Source organism: Thunnus maccoyii, chromosome 1 (genome assembly GCF_910596095.1).
Source record: "Thunnus maccoyii chromosome 1, fThuMac1.1, whole genome shotgun sequence".
Classification (NCBI taxonomy): domain Eukaryota; kingdom Metazoa; phylum Chordata; class Actinopteri; order Scombriformes; family Scombridae; genus Thunnus; species Thunnus maccoyii.
Window position 1 is genome coordinate 25337465 of NC_056533.1, and position 22466 is coordinate 25359930.

The window sequence follows — 22466 nt, forward strand, 5'->3', positions numbered from 1 at the left end:
AGGTAGAGGGTATGTAATATATGTATATGTCACAGTACATTGACCAGGATTCATGAACGGATGGCTTTTGGTTCTGCCATGTCGTTCAGTTTGCCATACAAAATCATCTTATAGTTATTAAAATATTAACATGTTTGTGTGAAGACCACAGCATCAGACAGGACGCTGCCTTGTTTGGCCTGCAGGTGGCAGACGTGAGTCAGCACCCTGGTCACCCAGCAACACAGTGTAAATAACCCGGTGTTTTCTGTAGTCTCAAGAGCATGAAAGAGTACAAGAGAAATGAATGAAACACCGGTTCGAGCTTGATTATTAAATGAACTAGCCGAGGGCAGTGTTAAGTACATCTTGGAAGCATCACCGCGAGGATAAATCACAGGTAAAATCCAGCTATACAAGATAGTCTGGGAGAGACTAATAGGTGACATGCTAACCTTAGCTAGCGAATAGCGCCACTAGCTTTCGTGATAGTTACAAGCTAAGACATGTTTCAAACATGTTACCCTCACGCTAAGCATGTTTACCTGACAGTCTTGTAAAACTGACTTATCTAGTACCGTAGAGAAGTTGTCAAATGTAAGGTACTGGCTATGTAAATCCAGCGAAATGAAGTACTTCATACACAACGCCCCTGGCCAAAACGTTAGCTAATGCTCGCTAGCATCAGTACCAAGAAGAGATTAACTAAATAGCAGTTAGCGAGTGTTAATTACGTTAAAAACAGGTTAAAGCTCAGTAAGCATGTTAGCTTGAGCTAACGCTTAACTAGCCAACAAAAAGGTAGCTTGTGTGTCGATGACTGCAATGAGCTATTGAGCGGTGCCTTTTTCTCTTAACATTATCATCAAACTAGTGAACAGCTAAGTGAAGTTTATTTTTAAGAGATGATGTTAAGTAAGTAGGGTATTTGCTTGACGTCTCGATCGTCTTAGTAACGTTGAGCAGTTCACGCAAAGAGAAGTGAAATGACCAAAACAAAGTGTCCATTCACTGGTATAGTGATAATGTTGACTAGATTCAAATTTTGAGAGGAAACACACATCATCACATACATTAAAAGCACATTTGAAGGGGATCTTTTAATAGCCAGTATGAACAGGAGGAATGATTTCAGTGAGGAAAACCTCTTTCAGTGTTCATATGGACACCTGACTGTTATTTAAGACAGACTTGAAAAATTGTGAGTGTATCCTTTTGATGCTTTTTGATGTCAGTAAATACTGCAAGTGGAAATGCAAACTGAATTTCAAATAGGTAAAATGAGACATATGTGGTATGGCTGTGATGCGTTTTGGGGGAATGTAGATACTGTATTCACTTCTGGTGACCATCAGATCACAAACAGGTGCTCAGCACAGACAAATGTTTGACTTTGAGCATGAGGTCAGAATAAATATGTGTATATTGCAATAGCAGTGTATTACTCTGCCTCTCTGATATCTGAACCTCTAGGACAACGGAAATACCCTGTGTAATGATATAATGAGATGCCATTACCCTCTAACTGTTACAGTGTTTATTGCTTTTTTTGGAAGGTCAGACAGACAGCTGATGGTTGCGGACTAGCCAATGGGGCTGTTTGACAAGTTGGCAGGATGGCTGGGGTTGAAGAAGGAGGTGAATGTGCTGTGTCTTGGCCTGGACAACAGTGGAAAAACCACCATCATCAACCAGCTCAAGCCCTCTAATGTAAGTCAACACATCGATTTACAGTTTATACAATTTAGTGAATGAACATTCTGACCCATCTTTACTCCATATTACTCTCTGTTTGCCTGTAATTATCTAGAGATTACTCGCATGTTTATGGTAAACTAGCAGTGAATTTAAGACATGTTGCTTCTTAGTGCCTCCCATTAAGGCTTCTAATAAGAATACGCTGCATTTGTCTCACAGGCTCAGGCACAAGACATCGTCCCAACCATTGGCTTCAGCATAGAAAAGTTCAAGACATCCAGGTAGCTGTTTGTCATAACACAACAACTTCTTTAACATTGAATAACATTAGAAGTCTAAATAATGTCATAGTTGCACCCGTCTGTCTGCTTTTTCAACTGGTATAGTATTTGAACAAGAACATAAAGCTTCTCTTCTCTTCTTGTAGTCTTTCCTTCACAGTGTTTGACATGTCTGGTCAAGGCAGATACAGAAACCTCTGGGAACATTACTACAAGTGAGTGTGCTCAAGGTACAAAAACACCATCCTCTTTTCTTTTTATACTGTTACTGTACTTATTAACACCTCTGATCTCTTTGTACTCCTCAGGGAGGGTCAGGCTATCATATTTGTCATTGATAGTGCAGATAAGCTGAGGATGGTTGTGGCCAAAGAAGAGCTGGACACATTACTAAATCATCCTGGTAAGTTCATGTATATTTTACACAATTCTTGAACTTGAACAACTCTGTGTGGGTTTGAATATTTGCCCAGCTACCTGCTGTGTCTTTTTCTTGGCCTATTTCCAGTCTAGACTGTGCAGCACATAAAGATGGATGTTACTCTTTTTGATAGTTTTACATTTTGTTTTGCCAAATAAAACTTATTTCATAAAGGCTTTTTTCCTTGTACTATTAGCCTCAAAATATTGTTACTCATTAGCTTAAGTGAAAGACAATGTTAATTCACGACACTGACTGTCCCAAAACATCACTCTCTGTCTCATAACAGATATTAAACACAGGCGGGTCCCCATCCTGTTCTTTGCTAACAAGATGGATGTCAGGGATTCTCTGTCTTCAGTTAAGGTCTCACAGCTGCTCTGCTTGGAAAACATCAAAGATAAACCCTGGCACATCTGGTATGAACATACATGCACACTTATTTAATTGTAATCTGCTGTGAAATCATGCATGCAGAATCTGATGAATCTGATTCATCCCACACCTGCTCTACTAAAGGCCCCAGAACACAACTGTTTACTCTGCAACCAGGATGTGTGTGTGTTACCGTTTATATGGATTGTTGATACACAGTTTCTTCAATAACAGCCACAGCATGATATGACAGTGATTAATGTGAGCTATTAATATGTTTCAGTGCTACTGATGCTCTGAAAGGAGAAGGCTTACAGGAAGGAGTGGACTGGTTACAAGGTATGATGAGAGTTGACATGAATGAAAGTGAGATTGGGACTGTCATGGTGTGCTGTGCTTACAGTGATTTACAACAGATTTCGTTCACTGTTCAGCACAGTACTGTACAGTGGTGGAATGTAACTAGCTACATTTACTTGAGTACTTAAGTATAATTTTAAGGTACTTGTACTTTACTTGAATATTTCAATTTTATGCTACTTTGTACTTTGTGCAGCTGCACTTACTTCTCAGATTCAAATTTTACATTAAATAATATATAATAAGCTTATAAAATACTAAAAGTTAAAGAACAAATCAGTACCAGTTCCCAAACCTTTGGTTTGTAACCTCTGTGTGTTGTTGTGGCTTCTTGTCATGTCACAGATGTTTGAGTTGTAAGTGTTTGAGGCCCAAAGAGGTAAAACTTTCCAATATTTCACAAATAACAAAGTGTAGAGAAAAGTCTGAAAAGTCTGAAAAGTGAATCAAAATTTGTGTAGCAGAAATGAGTTTTTTCTTCTTTCTTATACCTGTCTGATGTCAGTCACAGCCACCACAGCCGATTTTCTGCAAAACGATTACTTTTACTTTTAATACTATAAGTAAATTGAGCTGATAATAGTTTTGTACTTTTAGTTAAGTAGGATCTTAAATGCAGGAATTTACTTGTAGTGGAGTAATTTTACATTGTATTATTGCTACTTAGACTTAAGTAAATGACCTGAGTACTTGCTCCATCACTGGTACTGTGAGAATCATATCGTCTTTTACCAACATTTTTGTGTGGTAAGTTGTGAAAGAAATGTTGAGTTTGTGTGTTTTCTAAATACAATTATGAACCAAATTTATGAAACGGAAAACCAAAGTCTTCTATTAAATCAACTTTGCTGAACTAGTGGCTAAATTTCATACATAAATATTTTCTGTTAATGAATTCAAATGTAAAATTAGTTGTATCATTTTATGAGCTTTTTTTGATTTACTTAAAGGCTAATGTTAGCCTTGTAGTGCAGGTTTGACCAAATCAGCAGAAAGTACCTCACTAGCCAGTTTCAAAACTGACAGTGCATTTAATGTGTATTTTCCATTTTAATAATTGAACTATGATAATAATAATAATAATAATAATAATAATAATAATTCACAAAACATGAAAGTGGCCTATTTTTGTGGTTTCCAAACCAGGGAATACTCCCACTGGCCAGGATAGTCAGTGTGTTTTTAATTGTTACATTTTTAATGATACATTTAAATTTTTATCACAGTTGACTAAATTGTCTTATCTGATTTTCCTCATTTCAAGTAATATCAAACATGTTCCCAGTTAATCCTAAAACAGTGTAAAATTAAGTATTTTCTTTGTTTTTCTATATATCAAAACAGATTACTCGTGTTTTTCCATATCTGCATATGACTGGAAGATACTCTGCACATAAATATTCTGTTCCACTAAGCCGACATCATTTTCTTTTTCTTTGTATTGTGTTTTATGCTCTCATTCAAATCCATCCATAGATCAAATAATTCAGTGAGTACTGGGTGTTTTGTCAGGTGTTGTGTTCTTGTTTTTCTGTATAGCTTTAGAAAATCATATTAACAGAAAACCTTTTGTCTTCCCTCAACATGTTTGCTATGTTGTTGTCACTTTTAGTCTTACATCTGATGACTGTGCCACTAAGTTATTATGACTAAGTAGTTCATCCTTTCGAATTGGCCATTCAGCCAACTTAAAGGTGCAATGCACAAAGTCATCTTGAACATTGCATTGGGCTCCATCCACCAATTTTCTTGCTACTTATTTGGGAGATGGACATGGTAGTGATTTCATCATGGATCTCTGTGAGGGTTTGGCAGTTTTCAAGTTTTGTTTATGTGTCTTTGGGAGTGCCAGTCAGGTCTCTCTTCTGATCATTTGAGTCCTGTCCTGTGTCAGACTCTCAAAGGTCACAGGAAAAAAAATCAATTTCGCAAATAAAATAGAAGAAGTAGAGTCTTTATATTGAAAAAATACAATCAGCGCTCAGTATGTTGGATCCCTCCATCATTTGAGAAGATGGTTCATAAATGACACTGAGATGTTTTTTTTTAACATAATTAACTGTATTTAGCTGATTTACTGTATTTTTAATGTTATTTCCAGATCAAATCAAAACAATGAGAACATGAGGGCATGAAGAGCAACGTGCCAGAGGAAGTCTCTTATGAAAGAAGGTACCATGGACAACAAATGCTTTTAACAGGATATTTAGATGGTTCTTAGATGTCTGTGGTTTACTCGAAATCTGAGCGCATGATTTGTGTCTCTGGTACCAGTGAGAATAGAAAAATGTATGCAGAGGCTATTTTTCTGATATTTGTTATTTGTTGACCAGATGTTGTCATGCTCTCCAGTTGACATGGCCTTTCTCAAAGTTGCAAATACCAACTCACTGTCAGATTAAAAACAACAGTTACTATGTGTATTGTAGCTAATACTCATTAAGTACTTTGATTAGCTGTGAAAATATATTTCACAGCTAATCTTTGATTTCTTTGATTTGCTGTGAAAATATATTTTACATATATAAAAATTATAACCAGGGCCCAATAGATTTTTGTTGTATATATTGTTACTTGTGACTAAGTGTACATACATAGTTGTTGCCTTAGTTGTGAAAAGTGATGAAATGATTGTCATAAAGTTAATTAGCCTGTCAAGTTTGTTTAAAAATCATAACTTCTCTTAACAAAACTTATTTTTAATTAGTGTTTTTATCTTTGCCTTATTTCAATGCTCATAGATATTTTTTTTTTTACAATTGACTAATGTTACTTCAGTGATTCAAAGGCAGACAACTAAAAAAAACATCTGCACCCTCTGCACAAAGTTTTAAGGTTGGCTTTTGAACCTCTTTAGTCTCTGACTGAAAACTTCTGCAGATCAGAGTGTGTGGTTGCTTTTTTTTTGGTGTTTGTCAGGCTTTATCACGTCATCCGAACTTTATAGCAAGTGAGAAGTGTTTCACTGTTTTTGTGTAGTTTAAAGGCAAAAAGATGTAACTAAACAAAATTTTGAATTGTGATAAAAATCTTTCAAATATTGCTGTTTTATTTTATATACTCGTTCTCCTGTTGTAAACCCTCATTTTCATACCAAAATAACACATATTGCAAAACTACACAGTAACACAAACTGTTCAACTGTCACCCCAGTAACACCTGACTGGAGGTGAACATACAGTACACTGTTAATATTACTGATCCTTGTAGTCCTGTTCACTATCACAAGAGCAAATCTAGAATGTGACTTCAAGACAGAAACGTCTTTGTTTTAAAAGGGATGTTGTTCATGTGCTAAAATCTTAACTGTGGTGTGTATTTCCAGAGTGAATGGTGGATAATATACAAAAATTCCTATTAGTTTTGGCTTTAAGTTTAGGAAATAAGTGAAAAGTCCATTCATGCTGGTCCGGCCCTTTTTTATACCATTTTACTGCACAGATACAGCGCAAGCAGAAGATAATCCTTTTCATCATCGAGTACTTGATTATTTGCTTAAAAACAGATATACAAGCTGAAAATCCTCCTTTTGTTGCCATTTTTACACACTAAAAGAAGTGTAATATTGTACTAACAAAGTGCAGAATTTTAAAATCCTACACATAGTGGCTATAAGCACACAACATTGATTTTGTAAAATATTTTCTATCTGCAACTGTAAGATATTTCAGCATGGAGATCTTCAGGGAGAAGTTTTATCTATGCTCATACTGTGCATTTTCAAAACAAGGACCTTCTAAGCACAAGTTCACTTTAGCATCAGAGAAGTTGTAGATTGACCTGTATCATCAGATGAGCTATATGTATTTTGTTTATTACAGTGTATGTGTTAATTTTCAAAGAATAAATGCTATGGAAAACCAACATTGTTTGATTTATTTTGGGATTCTGGTAGCTTCACTTGTGTCTTGTTATGTAACTGTCTCCCTCTCTGTGTGTCTCATCTCTCTCTCTCTCTCCCTGTCCAACATCTTGAGCGCTGCCAGCAACAGCTGCTCATTAAACCTCAAGTCCTTGGGCCCTGAGCAATTTATATGTTTGAACATAAACATTCACTAATACAAATTATCAGGATCTTTGTTATAATGCTATGCATCATGCTATACATGCTAGTTCATGGGGCGGGGAGGGGGGGGGGGGGGGGTTGTGTTCATTGTATATATTTATACAGTTACATAACTGTACGGTTTTTGTAAAGTTACAAACAAGTAGTGTCTCAGCTTCAGTATTTGGTGTGCAAGTTGCTTGCAGAAGTGTCAGGGTCATGTGCCAGCCATCTGTCAAACAGGCGATTAGAAACCGTTCCAGCTGTCTGCCGGATGTTTCTGATGTTGTTGGCATCAGTATTTCACATAATCACTTGTCAGATGTCAAACAGAATCATATTTAAAACATTGAAGTCAGTTCTTGCACTTTTTAAGATTGTAAGATTGGATTTATTTGCTCTTGATTTGTATCTTTGGTTGGTAAACTGATCAAATATATAACAGAAATCTTTGGGTCCTGCAAAAGAATATATACAACTACACCTTTCAAGCTGAAACAAAGTCAGTAAATTGTCAAAACGTATTAATGTTACAGTTCAAACATTTTCTTTTTCTAGAAATGCAAACTTTCAGCTGAGACTAATACCTTGACATCTGTCCATGGTGCTGAAACGGTGCCTTTGCCTTGCCAACAGGAGGCGCTGTGCACGTTTAACGGTTATAATAAACTTGTCTCCCTTTCTCTCGATGAGTGAACAGCTCGGTCCTCTTTATTAAATAACTTGTCCATTATGCAGTTTTTGTGTATTTATGGTAATAATTGGTGAGTTGCCTTTAAGTGTGTGTGTGTGTGCGCGCGCGAGCGACATGGATATTTTTTAAAAGTCAGACTATCATTAAATCTCTCTCCCCGCTGCTCTTCAAGATCCATCCTAATTGGATGCCTGTCAGTTTTGACAACAGTTGCCCAGATTAAACGACTTGAGCCGGAAGAGGCCATTAAGTAGACACAGTTCATTGATACATATCCTGAAGGGAAAGCGGCAGACACAGAACACTTAAATGATTTATAAGTGCTCAGAAGTGAGTTTGTGAATCATTTTGTGTTCACAGGTAGAAAAAAATTAGGAAGGGGTGGACTTGTTCTGCTATGGTAGATGGACATGCCTCAGTGAGGTTGAATTGTTGTAAAGTCGTTGAGGAAAAGTCAAGAATGAAGTTATAATAGGTCTGTATTTAATAGATTCCTCCAGTGGAAGTGTCAGGACGGCTTCTCATCTTCCTCAGTCGTGCAAAAACGGTTGCAGAGGAGCAAAGTTAATTGCGGTTGTAAGGTAAAATGCCGGCTGGGAAGACAGTGACAACGGATAAAGGGCCACATGACGTATGGCTGCGCAATTAGGAGGCTGTTACGCACTGAGGAGCAGACCCACATGACGCGTGAAACTCTATTATATTGATTAACCCATCTGTAAAAATGCAAGGGGATTTGACATTCATGTCACACCATTCAGTTAGTGATTTTTTTATTTTTATTTTTTTTGAAGATGCCCATCCATTCCTGTTATGAAGTAAAGGAATCTCAGCCCACCCCCTCCACTCAGATCAGCTCCATCGTACAGTGACGTCTTTCCATGCAAGGTGCTCATTAAGAGGGACGTTTGGTTTCTCTGACGTGTGTTATCCGTCCTCTGACGGCACCTGCCCTCTTTATAAGCCCCAGTAAGTCACCCGGGAGACCCCCACCATCGTTTCATTTGACTGTTCCTCACGGTGCAGAGGGGGACGAGGCTCTTTATAAACCGTCTAACTATTCTGCTCGCTGTTTTCTGCCTTGGGTGCCCCAGCACATGACTCTAGAAACACTTAAGGTAAGTTTTGCATCTTTTTGTTTTTCTTCAGGTGTTTTTAAATTGTTTAGGTACGTTTATTAAATGACATCTGAGAGGATAATTTCTTATTAATTCGCGCATGACCAAAGTAGAAATGTTTAGATAACAGTTCATTTGCTGCAATATAATTTTAATCAGGGCGTCTTTAAGTTAAAGTGGATGTACTTTTTTGTCACGAATTCTATGCGTAATTTGCATTTTACGCGCATGTGTCCAGATAGAAGAAGAGGAGAAAGAAATACGTTTGACTAAAAACCACAGTATCGAAGAAGAGGAACAACTGTAATTATTATTTTTTTATCAGTATTGCAAGATTTGTTTCACTAATTTTTATTTATTAGGGGAATTATTTTACATTTGTGTAAATTGAACAAGGCATAGTAGGGTCATTTATGAATTTGTCTAAAGGAATAGATAAAAAATAAACCCTACAAAATCAAGCTTCCACTTTTCGTTTCAATACATTTTTACCTTAATTTGATAATGAAATGTACAAATCTGAAAGGGACATTGATAGAGAAGGCAACCTATCTGACCTCTAAGCTCTGTTCCAAGAGCGCATGAAAATCTTCTAAATCAGCAGAAGAAAATCTTTCTTTTGGACGATTTAATTGCAATTTTCTTTTTTAGGTTAGGGCATCTTTTGCCATTATTCCACACAACCAAACAGGTCAAAATCCTGGCATTATCTCTTATTCAGTCTACAGATGCAAAGAAATCAAATGATTGTCTTTCAGAAAATATGTAGGCTACTTCATACAGTATCTGACCCTTTCCTCTCCGTGCGTCAAGCAGGTCTCCATGCCTTCCTGCTCCTAGCGGAAGACCGGTGCGACAATGACCATCCATGTTGAAGGGCTTGTGGCTATCGCGGTCTTCTATCTACTGATCCTGTTCGTGGGCATCTGGGCGGCATGGAAGAACAAGCACTCAGGGGAGGCGGAGGGTACCGACCGCAGCGAAACCATCATGGTCGGCGGGAGGGACATTGGATTATTCGTCGGTGGATTTACCATGACGGGTGAAGTTTTTATTTATTACTCAACACTCAAATGGGCTTCAGAATTAGCCCTCATGCTCTATTTTAAGATTTTTTTAAGTTACATTTGGACTTTTAACAAGTGAAAAATCTGCTCTTGAAGTGACAACCTTAACATTTTTTCACCAATCTAGTCTGATTTATTTCACCCTGGTTTTTACAGTCCTTTTGCCACTCCACCATTTTTAACACCAATTTCTTGATTCAACATTTCACTGTCAGAAAATTAAATCATCTTGTGGGTTTTCCTCATGACAAAGCACATTTTTAAGAATAAATGTAAATACGTTCTTTACATTGAAAAGAATTTTGTTTAAAACACTTCTCTAGTTTTGTTTTACACATATGGAAAATTGAATTTCATCTTCAATCTTAATGATTTTCAGCGACCTGGGTTGGAGGAGGATACATCAATGGCACAGCTGAGTATGTGTATCTACCAGATTATGGTTTGGCTTGGGCACAGGCTCCCTTTGGATATGCCCTCAGTCTTGTTGTGGGTGAGTGGTGCTACATGTTTGTCATGTTTAAAATCATGTCTTATATTATGTGTAAACGGGGACATAGCGATGCATTTTGGATCCTTTACACACTCATCAGACATGTGTTTCTACCCATTTACAGCCAAATACATCTCCATATATTTATTCACTGACTCATTGACTTTATACATGATTGAAATGATTTGAGGAGGACAATTTTAAGTACAGGAAAATCTTTCTTAAATTGTTTAAGTGTCAGCTTCTTTTTTATGGTTATGTACATTTCAACCAATCTTTTCTTAAAAAGCAGTGCTAGATTTCAGTATTTACAGATGTAGGCTACACTACAAAGTTAGTGCAGAAAGCTCTGGACTCCCCTTCACTATGGCGTCTCAACCTGTGTCATGTGCACTCTTTGTTCCAGGCGGTCTTTTTTTTGCCAAGCCCATGCGCTCACGAGGTTACGTCACCATGCTGGACCCGTTCCAGCAGCTGTATGGGAAACGTATGGGTGGCCTTCTCTTCATACCTGCATTAATGGGTGAAATCTTCTGGTCTGCTGCCATCTTATCCGCACTGGGTAAGTTCATATCACTACTTGCAACAAAATAAGGAGTTCTTCTGGGCAACAAAATCAAAGTTTGAGTCATCTATGTGACATTGTCTATAATATCCTTTCATCTGTTTGCTTATGACCTTAGGTGCTACTCTCAGTGTAATTGTGGACATCAACATTAAGATGTCTGTGGTTATCTCTGCACTTATTGCAATCTTTTACACCCTGGTTGGAGGACTTTACTCTGTGGCCTACACTGACGTTGTGCAGCTCTTCTGTATCTTTGTGGGCCTGGTAGGTCAAAACTAGACAAGTAACTAACTGCAGCTAGTGTAATTACTGCTTTAGAGTAGATTTATCCAGAAATGATCAAAGTGAACTAAGGTGGGACATAAAGTAGCTAGAGGGGCAGACAGAAGTTACATTTACCCAAGCTTATATGTTTGTGTGTTTAACATATGTATGTACTGTGCTTGTTTCTGTCCGGCTTTAGTGGATCAGTGTCCCATTTGCTTTGACCAACCAAGCTGTGTCAGACATTACTGTGACTGCAGTGAAGCAGGTGTACCAGTCACCCTGGAAAGGCAGCATCAGCGGGAGTGACACCTGGGTCTGGATGGACAATTTTTGCCTCCTGGTACAGTAACCACAGCCGAATGCTTTCTCAAACTAAAGTGGATTACAACCCCCTGAGAGTACTGGTGAACTAAATGAATCAAAGATAATTTTGTTGATAATTAGTTAATGTTGAATATTTGCTGGTTACAGCTTTTACATTTTTTTAAAGAAGCTGCTGTTACAGTAAACTATATGAATTGGCTCAAACAACTCTTATCAAATCATTCAGTTGAAAATTATGGCATAAAGGATAAGTTTTTCCTCTGCCTTTTCTGTGTAGCATCTTGCAGCAAAAATTAAATTGAAGCACATGTCAAGCTCATTAATTTTTCTGTAATTGTACCACAGATGCTTGGAGGAATACCTTGGCAGGTGTATTTCCAGAGAGTCCTATCTGCCTCCTCGGCCACCTACGCTCAGGTCCTCTCCTTCCTGGCTGCTTTCGGGTGCCTCGTCATGGCCGTGCCCTCTGTTCTCATTGGAGCCATCGGGGCCTCCACAGGTTAGAGAGCTCACACCTGAGCCGGCATCTGTACATACTGTATGTGTGTGGGGTGGGGGTATGTGGGAGGTGTTGGTTGTGTTTGTGTGTGTGTGTTTGTTTGGGGGTTGCTCAGGATGGCTCCATGTTGCCCTTAGATCTGAGAGAGCCCAGTAAATAGCAGCTGGTTCGCCTCATCCATAATGAAGCAGCAATCCATTTAATAACCATGCTGCTTGTGTAAATATTACATTAGAAGGAGGCGAGGGACCAAATTAGAGGTTTGATCTCCAGATTTTTAGGCGTCAATTGAACACACATCGACTCTTTTTTGTCCTGTCCTCATCTAACTATAGGCATGGGTTATTAGTAGAAAATTGAAATAAATAAATAGCATTTTGTCACATACAGTATCTTTTCAATCAGCAATATTTTATTTGTTAGGCTTGAAGACCTTTTTGTACCTCTTGTACAAAATTATGCAGCAATTCAGTCAGTTATTTTCTTTAGTGTGCAAAACTCTTTGAAGTTTTAGAACTGTGGTGAATACAAGTATTACTTTGTTGTATCATGTGTTATTTATGTATTTATTTGTTTCTTTGTGTTAAAGTACATATGCAGCTTATGTTCATTAAATGTCTCCCTTACTCAGACTGGAACCAGACAACTTATGGTGCCATTTCTCCTAAAGACAAGGAGCAAGCAGATATGATTCTACCCATCGTGCTACAACACCTCTGCCCACCATTTGTCTCTTTTTTCGGCCTGGGTGCGGTGTCGGCAGCTGTCATGTCTTCTGCAGACTCATCCATCCTGTCAGCAAGCTCCATGTTTGCAAGAAACATCTACCAGCTTGCCTTCAGACAGTCGGTCAGTACTTGAGTGTTGTTTCTGTTTGGGCATCTGTTTTCTGTCAAAATGTGTTCAAAATCTTGGCTGGTCTGTCTATGTCATAACCCTCTCTTTTTCCTCAGGCATCTGACCGTGAGATTGTGTGGGTGATGCGCATCACCATCTTTGTGTTTGGTGGCCTTGCCACAGTGATGGCACTAGTAACCGGGACAGTTTATGGCCTCTGGTACCTGAGCTCAGACCTGGTTTACGTCATCATCTTCCCCCAGCTGCTCAGCGTGCTCTTTGTCAAGGGCACCAACACTTATGGCTCGGTGGCTGCCTACTTGTTTGGCATGTTGCTGCGTATAGGTGGAGGGGAGCCCTACCTGCAGCTGCCCCCTTTCATTTATTACCCTGGCTGGACCACTGAGCCACGGAAGCACCACATAACCGGAGAAATGGAGGACGTTGTCATCCAGAAGTTCCCCTTCAAGACAGTCTCTATGCTCGCCTCCTTTCTGGGTAACGTTGCTTTCTCCTACCTGGCCAAGTACCTGTTTGAGAGCGGCAAGTTGTCACACAAATACGACTTTCTCGATGCAGTGGTGTCTAGGGACAGCGGAGAGATTATGGATAAGACGACGCTTGTAACTCGTGGCAACAACATCGGGCTGTCAGAGATGGCGCCAGTCAAACCGCGGCTGAGTGTGACCTTGGCAGCCGCCTTCACACGTCGTGACACGCTGCCTGCAGAAATGGTCGAGGAGGAGGAGGAGTCCAGCCCTGACTCCTCCCACCATGATGATGAATGACAAACTCAGAATGTGATAAAAGAAAAAGACTGAACAGGTGACTCCCAGAGAACTGGTTACTCTGTCAGACACTCCAAAAAGAAAAAGTAACTAATAAGAGACAACAAGCGAACATCCCACAGGACTACAAAGTACCACATCCCACTCGTGGACTGTGCGGACATGAAGCTGTCTTTCTGTGAAGTACACACACTCACACAAACACTCATATAGTACATATAGATATTAAGGTGTGTATTCATCATTTTTTAAACTTGATTTTGAAATATATACTGAAAGAAAACTGTATTCAGAGACTCCTAGTCTCTTCACTTTATTGTCTCTCTCATAAAAAGCAGACCGTTATCAAAAAGCAGTTGAGTGGGGATAAGAGATGATGTGTACAGTTTCTACAGGGGAGAAGTATTTGATCAGAAACATTCAAAATATTCCGAAATGTTCAACCAGAAACAGTAACTCCGCTATGACGAGGAATGAAACAGATATGACAGCACAACCCAAGTTTGAAAGGAGAAAACATTGTGTGTACCAATTATTTAAAAAAAAAAAAAAGCAATAACACACACTCCTATAATAACACCTGTATAGCAGTTATCATCAAAGATCTAATAATGAGGAGGGGGAAGTGGATGTGAAAATGAATGAAAATAAGGATATTTTATAGCTTTAATGTGTCATGTCAAGCCAGTTAAACTCATACTAATTCACATTTGTGGCACTGAATTAATTGGGTTTTGATTTGAAAATTGAATATAATTAACACATTAAATAGACTGTAATATCACAAAGTGAAATACAGAGTACATAAACCAACACCCACAACTTTTGTTTGACACATGTATATTATTAATTATTACTGATAAACACGTAATGACTGTGAATCAAGAAAGAAACAACCCATGTATCATGCTGAGTAGAAAATATACAAGCAGTAGTGATGGTAGTTGACTTGAAGCATTAGCAATTATTCTCTTTAATGTCAGGTGTAGAAGCAGATTTCATCATAAGAATCGATGTAAATTAGACAACAACGTGTTTAAAATGATCTCGTATTCAACTGCCTTAATGAAACTCATAAGAAGAGATGCTTTTAATTTCCACAGATCTGACCGCGCTCTGCTCAAGACTGCAGAGAACAAAGACTTCAATATGAATGTAATGTCTACAAATGATCTAATTATCTCAAATAGTGTACTTCTACTGCTATTTGTGTATGTAGTCGTTGGCGATTTGCAAAGTCAAACAGTAACTGTTGCAGAATAATGTGATGGCAGGTTCTGGTTTACGAATCTGTGGTTTATTTGTTGTTCACAGCAGTGTACAGATTATTTTCTCTGTGACGTGTATGTTTGTATACATGTGGGGGGAAAAAGGATATATAGATGTCAAATAATGCTGGTTAAAATGATTCATATAAGATGGAAGGATGCTATCTAAATGTTTATTTATTTTTGATGTCATAAAAGATGAAACAATAAAAATTAAGAAATTATTTCACAGAAATATATTAAATTTACTTTGGTAACAATATTAAATTAGTATTCTACAATTTTTTGCTGGCTGACTAAAAATTCACCATCAGAATATTGCAAATGTGGTTTTACTTAAATAAAACTGCATTTATGCAATTTTATACATTTCTTTATGCACTTTTTTTTCTTTCTTATTTTGTATTTTTTTATTGGTCACAATGCTGAATCTGAAAAGCATTGTGTTTGCTAGTGACAAGATCCTGTTGAGTGTGTGTTGCTGCAGTGGGTCCTGACCTTTTTGCATATGTTCAACCAAAAAGGGATTCATGACTGTCAGATTGTTGGATTTTAATACTTTTAGATGAAGTAAAAAAAAACAACAACAACAAAAAAACAACTAAACTAAAAAGTACCAACTTTATGTTGCTGAAATGTGTTTTGTTTTTTTGCTGCTTTCCAATTCTGTTGATTATTTTGGAAACCACTGTTTTATATTATGTCATTTTCATAATTTCTACATTTTCTTTTTTTGTGTATGTGATTTTAAGCTTCTAGGTATCACAGACTCTCTCTCAAAGCTGTCTTTTGCCTGTTATTTTAAAATTTATATTTTTGTTAAAGCCGTCTTTCTTTAGGAAAATCTTGCAATTTTCAGCCGGTCTCCAGCTCTTTCTTTTCTGTCAGGCCCTTCAGCCAGCTAGATGGCAGAGAGAGAAAGAGAACATGTCCGAAAACGTGACTGAAATTACAATCGCTTGGCTTGCATCTTTGTCCCTCTCCATGGCCACAGTGAAAGACAGCATCTTAAAATAGCTCTCCCTCTCTGGTTATTTACATTACCTTAAGTGCTGTACTCTCGTCTGGGACTTGGGGAGGAGCCACCACCCGGGGGTGGGTGGGGTTGCTGGTGGTCAGGCAACATGGACTTGGGTGGGGGTTAGAGGGCGGTGTAGCTTACTGGCTCCCGTTGCCATAAAATCCACCAACCCTGATGCGCAGGAATGACGCAGGTGCCCCACCCATGCACCACGCCTTCCCCCTCCATCGCAGGCGTCCTTTTTGACGTCCTTGAGAACTAAGACCAATCCCATAAAAAGAACAGCGGGTGGAGAGAGAGAGAGAGAGTGTCCCATCCCCATTCATAGAAAGTACCTCAGAGAGCACTCATGATAATTAACAATTATGAAGGAAACTGTCGCTTGTCCAAAAGACAATCCATTTATTTAGGGCTTTACGGTGAGGAGGAGATCGTTGGGGGATGGTTTTGCGTAGGACTCTCTTCAAGAGAGCATTTGGATGCAAACCAAACCAGATTCATTCATTCATGACTTCTAGATATATTTAGAAGGTCCTATCTATACCTGTATGTCTCTCCAGGAATCACTGATAGTTTGGTCATTGCGGATTTTTATTTTGCATTTGTAATAATCAGACTACAGACTGAAAACTACCCTCCCAACCTCTCCTACAGCTTCTCTGCTTGGTCTGGAGGAAGATACTTTAAATATCTAATCAGATTCCAAAAGGAGAACAGCGGACTTTAAACCGTGGCCAGTGGACAGACAGCAAGTTTAAAATGTTAAACTGAACTTTTTTTCCTTTGCTACATTTTATCTGCTACCACTCTCTATTCTAATTTCTTCCTGGACTTATTCTCCGAGACCAACCTTAAGAGATAAAAGGGAATTCTGGGAATCAAAGTACCACTAGAGTCCTCAATGTGGACATGCAGAGATGAGATTACAGAGAGCAGGCAGTGCATTCAGATAGCGATCTGATGTGCTACAATCAGGCATAACTTTAAAGAGAAGACTCAGAGCAAGGTGACTGTCCACATATCAAACTGCTCTCTGGCAGTGTTATTTATGGAATGCCCTTTTGTTTTTGTTGTTGTTTTTTAGGCTTGGAATGAGACCAAAATTTGCATAGAATCGCATAGACACCGATACTGTTTTGTATGATCATTCAGTCTAATTTCAACTAAAATAACAGGTTACCGCCTTACGTAAATGAGGGCACAGCATCAACAAATATAAGTTATAACAAAATCCCAACACAGCAGTACAAAGTATAACCTAAAACTATTTGAAAAAATAATAATAATTACAAACTATTTACCATAAAGTCCTTTCTGACATACAATCTTAACATTAAGATCAATTTCTGGATTACATGGTACAATAAGACACATTTTAAACCATATCAAAAGTAAGCGGTTATATGGGAATCCATGTTGCTTGTCCAGTTTAAAGGGGTACTCCTGTTTCACATATTAAGATCAGTCTACTCATGATGAGAAGACAATAAACCAAATTGTCTTGTGACATTTTTAACGTAAAATCTACAAGACAAATTGGAGGTGTGAAGTTTGTAAGATGGGCATTTACCTGGCAGGGACGCTCTTCTAAAAGATGCTATTGAGTTGAATGAAGGTAAATTTTGGATTCCATATTTTCACACACTTGACTGATACTAGGACCCAAAAAGTCAGGATGTCTCAACCTCTGCTGCTTCAATTTAGTTTAGTCAATGTTTTTTAAACTCAGTTTAAAAAACATTTTTTAAGGGCAACACAAACTCAGTTCTGCAGGAGTTAATGTGATGGCAATTATGACAACAATCATAAAAATTCCTAGTGTAGATCTCACTGTGACTGTCCTGCTCAGAATTGGGCTGGTGGGGGCTGTGGTGCTTTAAACCCTTGAGAGCTTTTATATGATTGAGGCCTCCCTGCCCCCCCAAAACACTATCCTATCAACACACTTTCAATGTAACAGTTAGTCTGTCTGTAAAAGCAGCATTAATAATTCTCATTGTAACCCCAGAACACATACATAAGTGTGGTTTAAACATGATGGGGTTTCTCGATCAGACAGTCTCTCCTCTTTAGATAGTGTGACACAAGGCAGCTCATATCTCATCTGAGGCTGAGACTCCACCATCATGACGATGGGCCACTATTTATGTCCTTCTTAAGTAATGTCCCCTGTAATTTAATTTCAAGGCAGCTAATTGAAACATGGGAAGAGGGCAAGGAATGGAGAAGGGGAGAAGAATAAGAAGTGATGCAGATTTGGGTTGTGTGAGAGTAATATGGGTGTTATATCAAAGTGAATGTCAAGGAAAAAAACAACAGACGTCCAGCTTTTTTTATACATCAGTGCATACAAAACACGTGACACAAGATAATGCCATGTCTGATTGTTTCCCACATATCTCCCCATCTCCTCCATTAGTCCCTCCAAGCAGCTGAGGAGCATCTTTACCAAAATGAATGTAGCGGCTGCTCTAATTGAATCAGCCACGAGAACCTAATTATAGAACCAGCTTTGTTTCACTCAGTGCCGGCCGCAAGTAAACCGTCTGGAGCTCACCGCAGGAATGAGACGACTCCTCTCCAGTCAGCAAACTGGTATTTCTTAATGAGTCAGAGCCATGAATCAGCTTACTGATACTGGAATTAGAGTTGTAAGTCAAACAGTTACTCACATTCACTGAGACCAGATTTTACAAGCGGTGGATAGCCGTCAGCTCCAATGGATCGATGAGAATGAAATTGTTCCATATAACCCTTCATGTATGGCTCGTCGATGGTGCAGAGACTCAGAATAAGAGACAAACAAGCAACAGTCATGACCGAATATCACTTTTTTTTTGTTAATTTCTAGGTTTTTTCTTTTTTGTGTGTGTGTTTTTTTGTTTGATTGCCAATTTTAACATCTTTCCAAGGACACACAATTAATTTCTGTGACAGCATTTTACAGTTGCTCTGGCTCAGTTTCCACAAGAGATTTTCAATGTGCCAAATTCTTACTGCAAAGAGCCACAATGACTTTCTAAATATACCTTTAAACACAAAATGCTCTATGTGGTGTTAATACACCACCTTATTTTAGCACAAGTTTCAATGCTTAATTCTAGTCGTTCAGATCTGCAGATGTTTTCATTTTTTGTGCTATATGACATTTTGAGGCTAAAATTAGATTATAGCATTTTGTGACTTTTGAAAATTGAAACTCTTGTGAGATGTGTGCCAAAACAAATGTAATGCAGCAGTATCTCTATATCTGACTTTGTGTGTGTCTTTATTCATCAGAGGGCTGCTCTGCCATACAACATGTTCCCCTCAGCCCATCTCTTTTCTAAAAACAGGAAGGAAGGGGCATGCTGGATGGACTTTTTTTTATTTTTTTTTATCCCATAGAAAGTCAGTGGGGAGAATAATGTGGCTGCGCACACACATACACACACACACACACACACACACACACACACATACATACACATGAGTACAAAAGCACACATTAGCCCCAGGGGTCCTGTTCACTCTCAGAATGAAGACTCTGAGGGAGGGAGGGTGGATGGGACCCATGTGAGCCATTGTTATACACACATGCACACACAAGGGCCATGGCCCTGATAGTGGTGAGGGGCAGATGACACAAATACACAGAGGGAAAGATGTGACATTTCTGATGTAACCATCTCATACTTTATGGAGAATTTGAGGGAAGCTTTTGTTTAAAGGCCTCTACATATTGAAGATTTTGTTAAACTTAATACACTTTAATTATTGGCAACTACAGCTTCACATAAACGCAGGAGGTGCAGTGTTGAGGTAAAGTGTGACGGTGAGGCAGCGAGAGAAGAAACAGGACAAAGACGGGAAGAGAATGTTAGGAGGGTCGTTGTACCTCTTAGCTCATCACGACGCACATCAGCTTCCAGCCCCACCCTGTCCTGTGTGTGTGTGTGTGTGTGTGTGTGTGTCTTTAGTATCACAATCAGTTCCCAGCTGAGTCTGAGCCAGAGGATCCATTAGAGCTGATTGAGGAGCACGAGGGTGCGGACGTAACCCTGAGAGAAGGTGACGAGAACACACACACACACACACACACACACATACACGTGCACAGACACACACACACACACACACACACAGTCCAGTCACATAAAGCATAAAGCATAAAGTATGAATAAAACTAGAGCCACAAGCAACAAGCCATACTCACACAAGCACACACATACCCATGATGATCACTATACAGAAATACACATGCACAAGGAAACACACAGTTACCCCCCCCCCCCCCTCTCCCCACACACACACACACACACACAAATTCTTATTCTTCACCAATGACGTAGCATGAATTTGAAGTGGAGCCACAAAGGAAGTTAAAGGTCAAAGCTCATGTAAAGATTATGCAATAAGTGTGTGAGAGTGTATGTTTGACAAAGGAGGTACCAAATAGATATAAGCCAGTATTTTTGGATTTTCAATCCAAATAATTGGCAAATACATCTTTCTCACAGCAGGCATTTTGACTTGTCATAATCAAGCGGGTAGTTCCAGATCTGAAAAGTGAAGCCAATGTGGAAGTGCCTTAAATCTGCATTCTCTCTAATGGCCAGCAGGGGGAAACTCCACTGGCTCCGAAAAGAAGTCCAATTGTATGGAAGTCGATGTGAAAATGACCTTGCCATCCTGGGAAAAAAAAATTGCCTCCCGGAAAGGAGATGTTTTGGCTTCACTTTTGCATAGCAGTAGGAAGTGGACACATGTCATTCATATTTATATACAGTCAATGAGACGAAGCCATAGCGACGCAATTTCAGTGTTTTCAGTTCATGGAAGTTAATTGTAACATTTTGGTCGCATAAAAAAAAAAAAAGTCTTGTTCAACATTTTGTTGTACTAAAAGACCCTCTAAGGAGTCAGGTGTTCAGTTTTTCTGGTAAGTGCATTTTGTTTTAATGATTTTAAGCCTGTTTTCTTCTAGTGAAAATTAGCATCAGCATTATCACAGTTAACCACAGATTCTAAATGCACCGTGCTAAGCTACCAGCTAGCGTTAGCGTCAGCTCCACCCTCTTGTCCAAATGATCACCTCTCATCACTTCTGACTCCTAAAATCCAAGATGGCAGCGGTCAAAATGCCAAACTCGAGGCTTCAAAATGCAAGTCCACAAACCAATGGCTGACGTTTTATAACACTTTCCAGCCTGGTGAGCATCAACAACTCTTCTTTTAAGGTCCTCAGAAATCTCCTTTGTTTGAGCCATGACATACTTCCACAAACCTGTGTTGTGAAGCTCAGGTTTTGATAGTGAAGACCCAGATTTCACTTCTTTAAATAAGGTGGGGCCTCCCATATTCACACCTGATTGTCATCCCATTGATTGAATCACCTGACTCTAATTTCCCCTTCAAATTAATTGATAGTCCTAGAGGTTGACATACTTTTGCCACACACAGGTAACATTGGATTATTTGCATCAATCTTTACCTAGTTTTAGGACAAATTCTGAAGGGTTAACAAATTTCAAGCACCATTGTACATCTGTGCTTTATTTACTGTGACATGTCAAAATATCTTCCAAGAAAAAGGCCTATTTTCTTCACTTGTATGGTTCAGAACAACTAGTTTGGCTGCATGATCTTTGATGATGACTGTTTTATGACGGGTTGAAGTTTCCCTTTAAAAGCTGATGTCAGTTTATATGTTCATTCACATCAGTATCACATTAATATTATAATGACATCGGAAGATTTTTTTTGTTCTACTACTAAAATAATTATAGATTATTACAAATTAATGGTGTTTCCTTTTAATTTGTCCCACAGTAGGCACCAGGAAATGCCAACTGATGGGAGGAAGGTGAGTTAAATGTGTCCTGCTGAGAGTAAAACTCTCTGGGACTTTGTTTGAGGTAATATAAGGATTTTGGAGCAGTTGATGACAAAAATAAAATAAAAAACTCAAACAAAAAATATTGAGATGGTATTTTATTTTACTCTAAAGGAGACTTACAAGGCAAAACTTTAACTGTATTGTGTTTTATTTATTATATTTTATTCTCTTATCAAAGTGCTTTGCAAGCTTCACTCACTAGGATATAAATAGTCTCTGTCAGTATGTAGTTTATAAGGAGTATACTATAAAGTTCAGATAAAATAAATTAGATAATCAGAAATAGTTTTTCTATACAGACATGATTGTAATACAATTAAAACATAGACAATAATCCTTACTAAGAAGAAGGGAATAAAGAAAAAGGCACAGAAACTTATAAAAACAAAGTCAGAGTAGATGGGTTTGTGGATATGGTCAAGTCTTTAGTGTGTGTATCAGGTATTAAGACAAGAAGTCAGAGTGTGTTTGGGAGAAAAAGATGA

General features: G+C 38.5%; 2 protein-coding genes across 4 annotated transcripts; both read left to right on the forward strand.

Moving 5' to 3' along the window:
- The first annotated feature begins 190 nt into the window (after positions 1 to 190).
- Positions 191 to 6978, forward strand: arl6 (ADP-ribosylation factor-like 6). 2 transcript variants are annotated; one of them, XM_042421717.1, is made up of 8 exons: positions 191 to 379; positions 1541 to 1689; positions 1897 to 1958; positions 2105 to 2173; positions 2267 to 2361; positions 2669 to 2798; positions 3038 to 3093; positions 5216 to 6978. In XM_042421717.1, the coding sequence occupies exons 2-8, from the start codon at positions 1570 to 1572 to the stop codon at positions 5239 to 5241; spliced, it is 558 nt and encodes a 185-aa protein (XP_042277651.1). In that variant the 5' UTR covers positions 191 to 379; positions 1541 to 1569; the 3' UTR covers positions 5242 to 6978. The 2 variants fall into 2 exon arrangements, with proteins under 2 accessions (XP_042277651.1, XP_042277641.1); XM_042421707.1 differs by having other exon boundaries at positions 192 to 379; positions 1536 to 1689.
- Positions 6979 to 8088: 1110 nt separating this feature from the next.
- On the forward strand, positions 8089 to 15633 carry slc5a7a (solute carrier family 5 member 7a). 2 transcript variants are annotated; one of them, XM_042412381.1, is made up of 10 exons: positions 8089 to 8971; positions 9210 to 9274; positions 9788 to 10013; positions 10418 to 10531; positions 10938 to 11093; positions 11215 to 11363; positions 11563 to 11706; positions 12036 to 12189; positions 12821 to 13038; positions 13143 to 15633. In XM_042412381.1, the coding sequence occupies exons 3-10, from the start codon at positions 9830 to 9832 to the stop codon at positions 13812 to 13814; spliced, it is 1791 nt and encodes a 596-aa protein (XP_042268315.1). In that variant the 5' UTR covers positions 8089 to 8971; positions 9210 to 9274; positions 9788 to 9829; the 3' UTR covers positions 13815 to 15633. The 2 variants fall into 2 exon arrangements, with proteins under 2 accessions (XP_042268315.1, XP_042268323.1); XM_042412389.1 differs by lacking the exon at positions 9210 to 9274.
- Positions 15634 to 22466: the final 6833 nt, after the last annotated feature.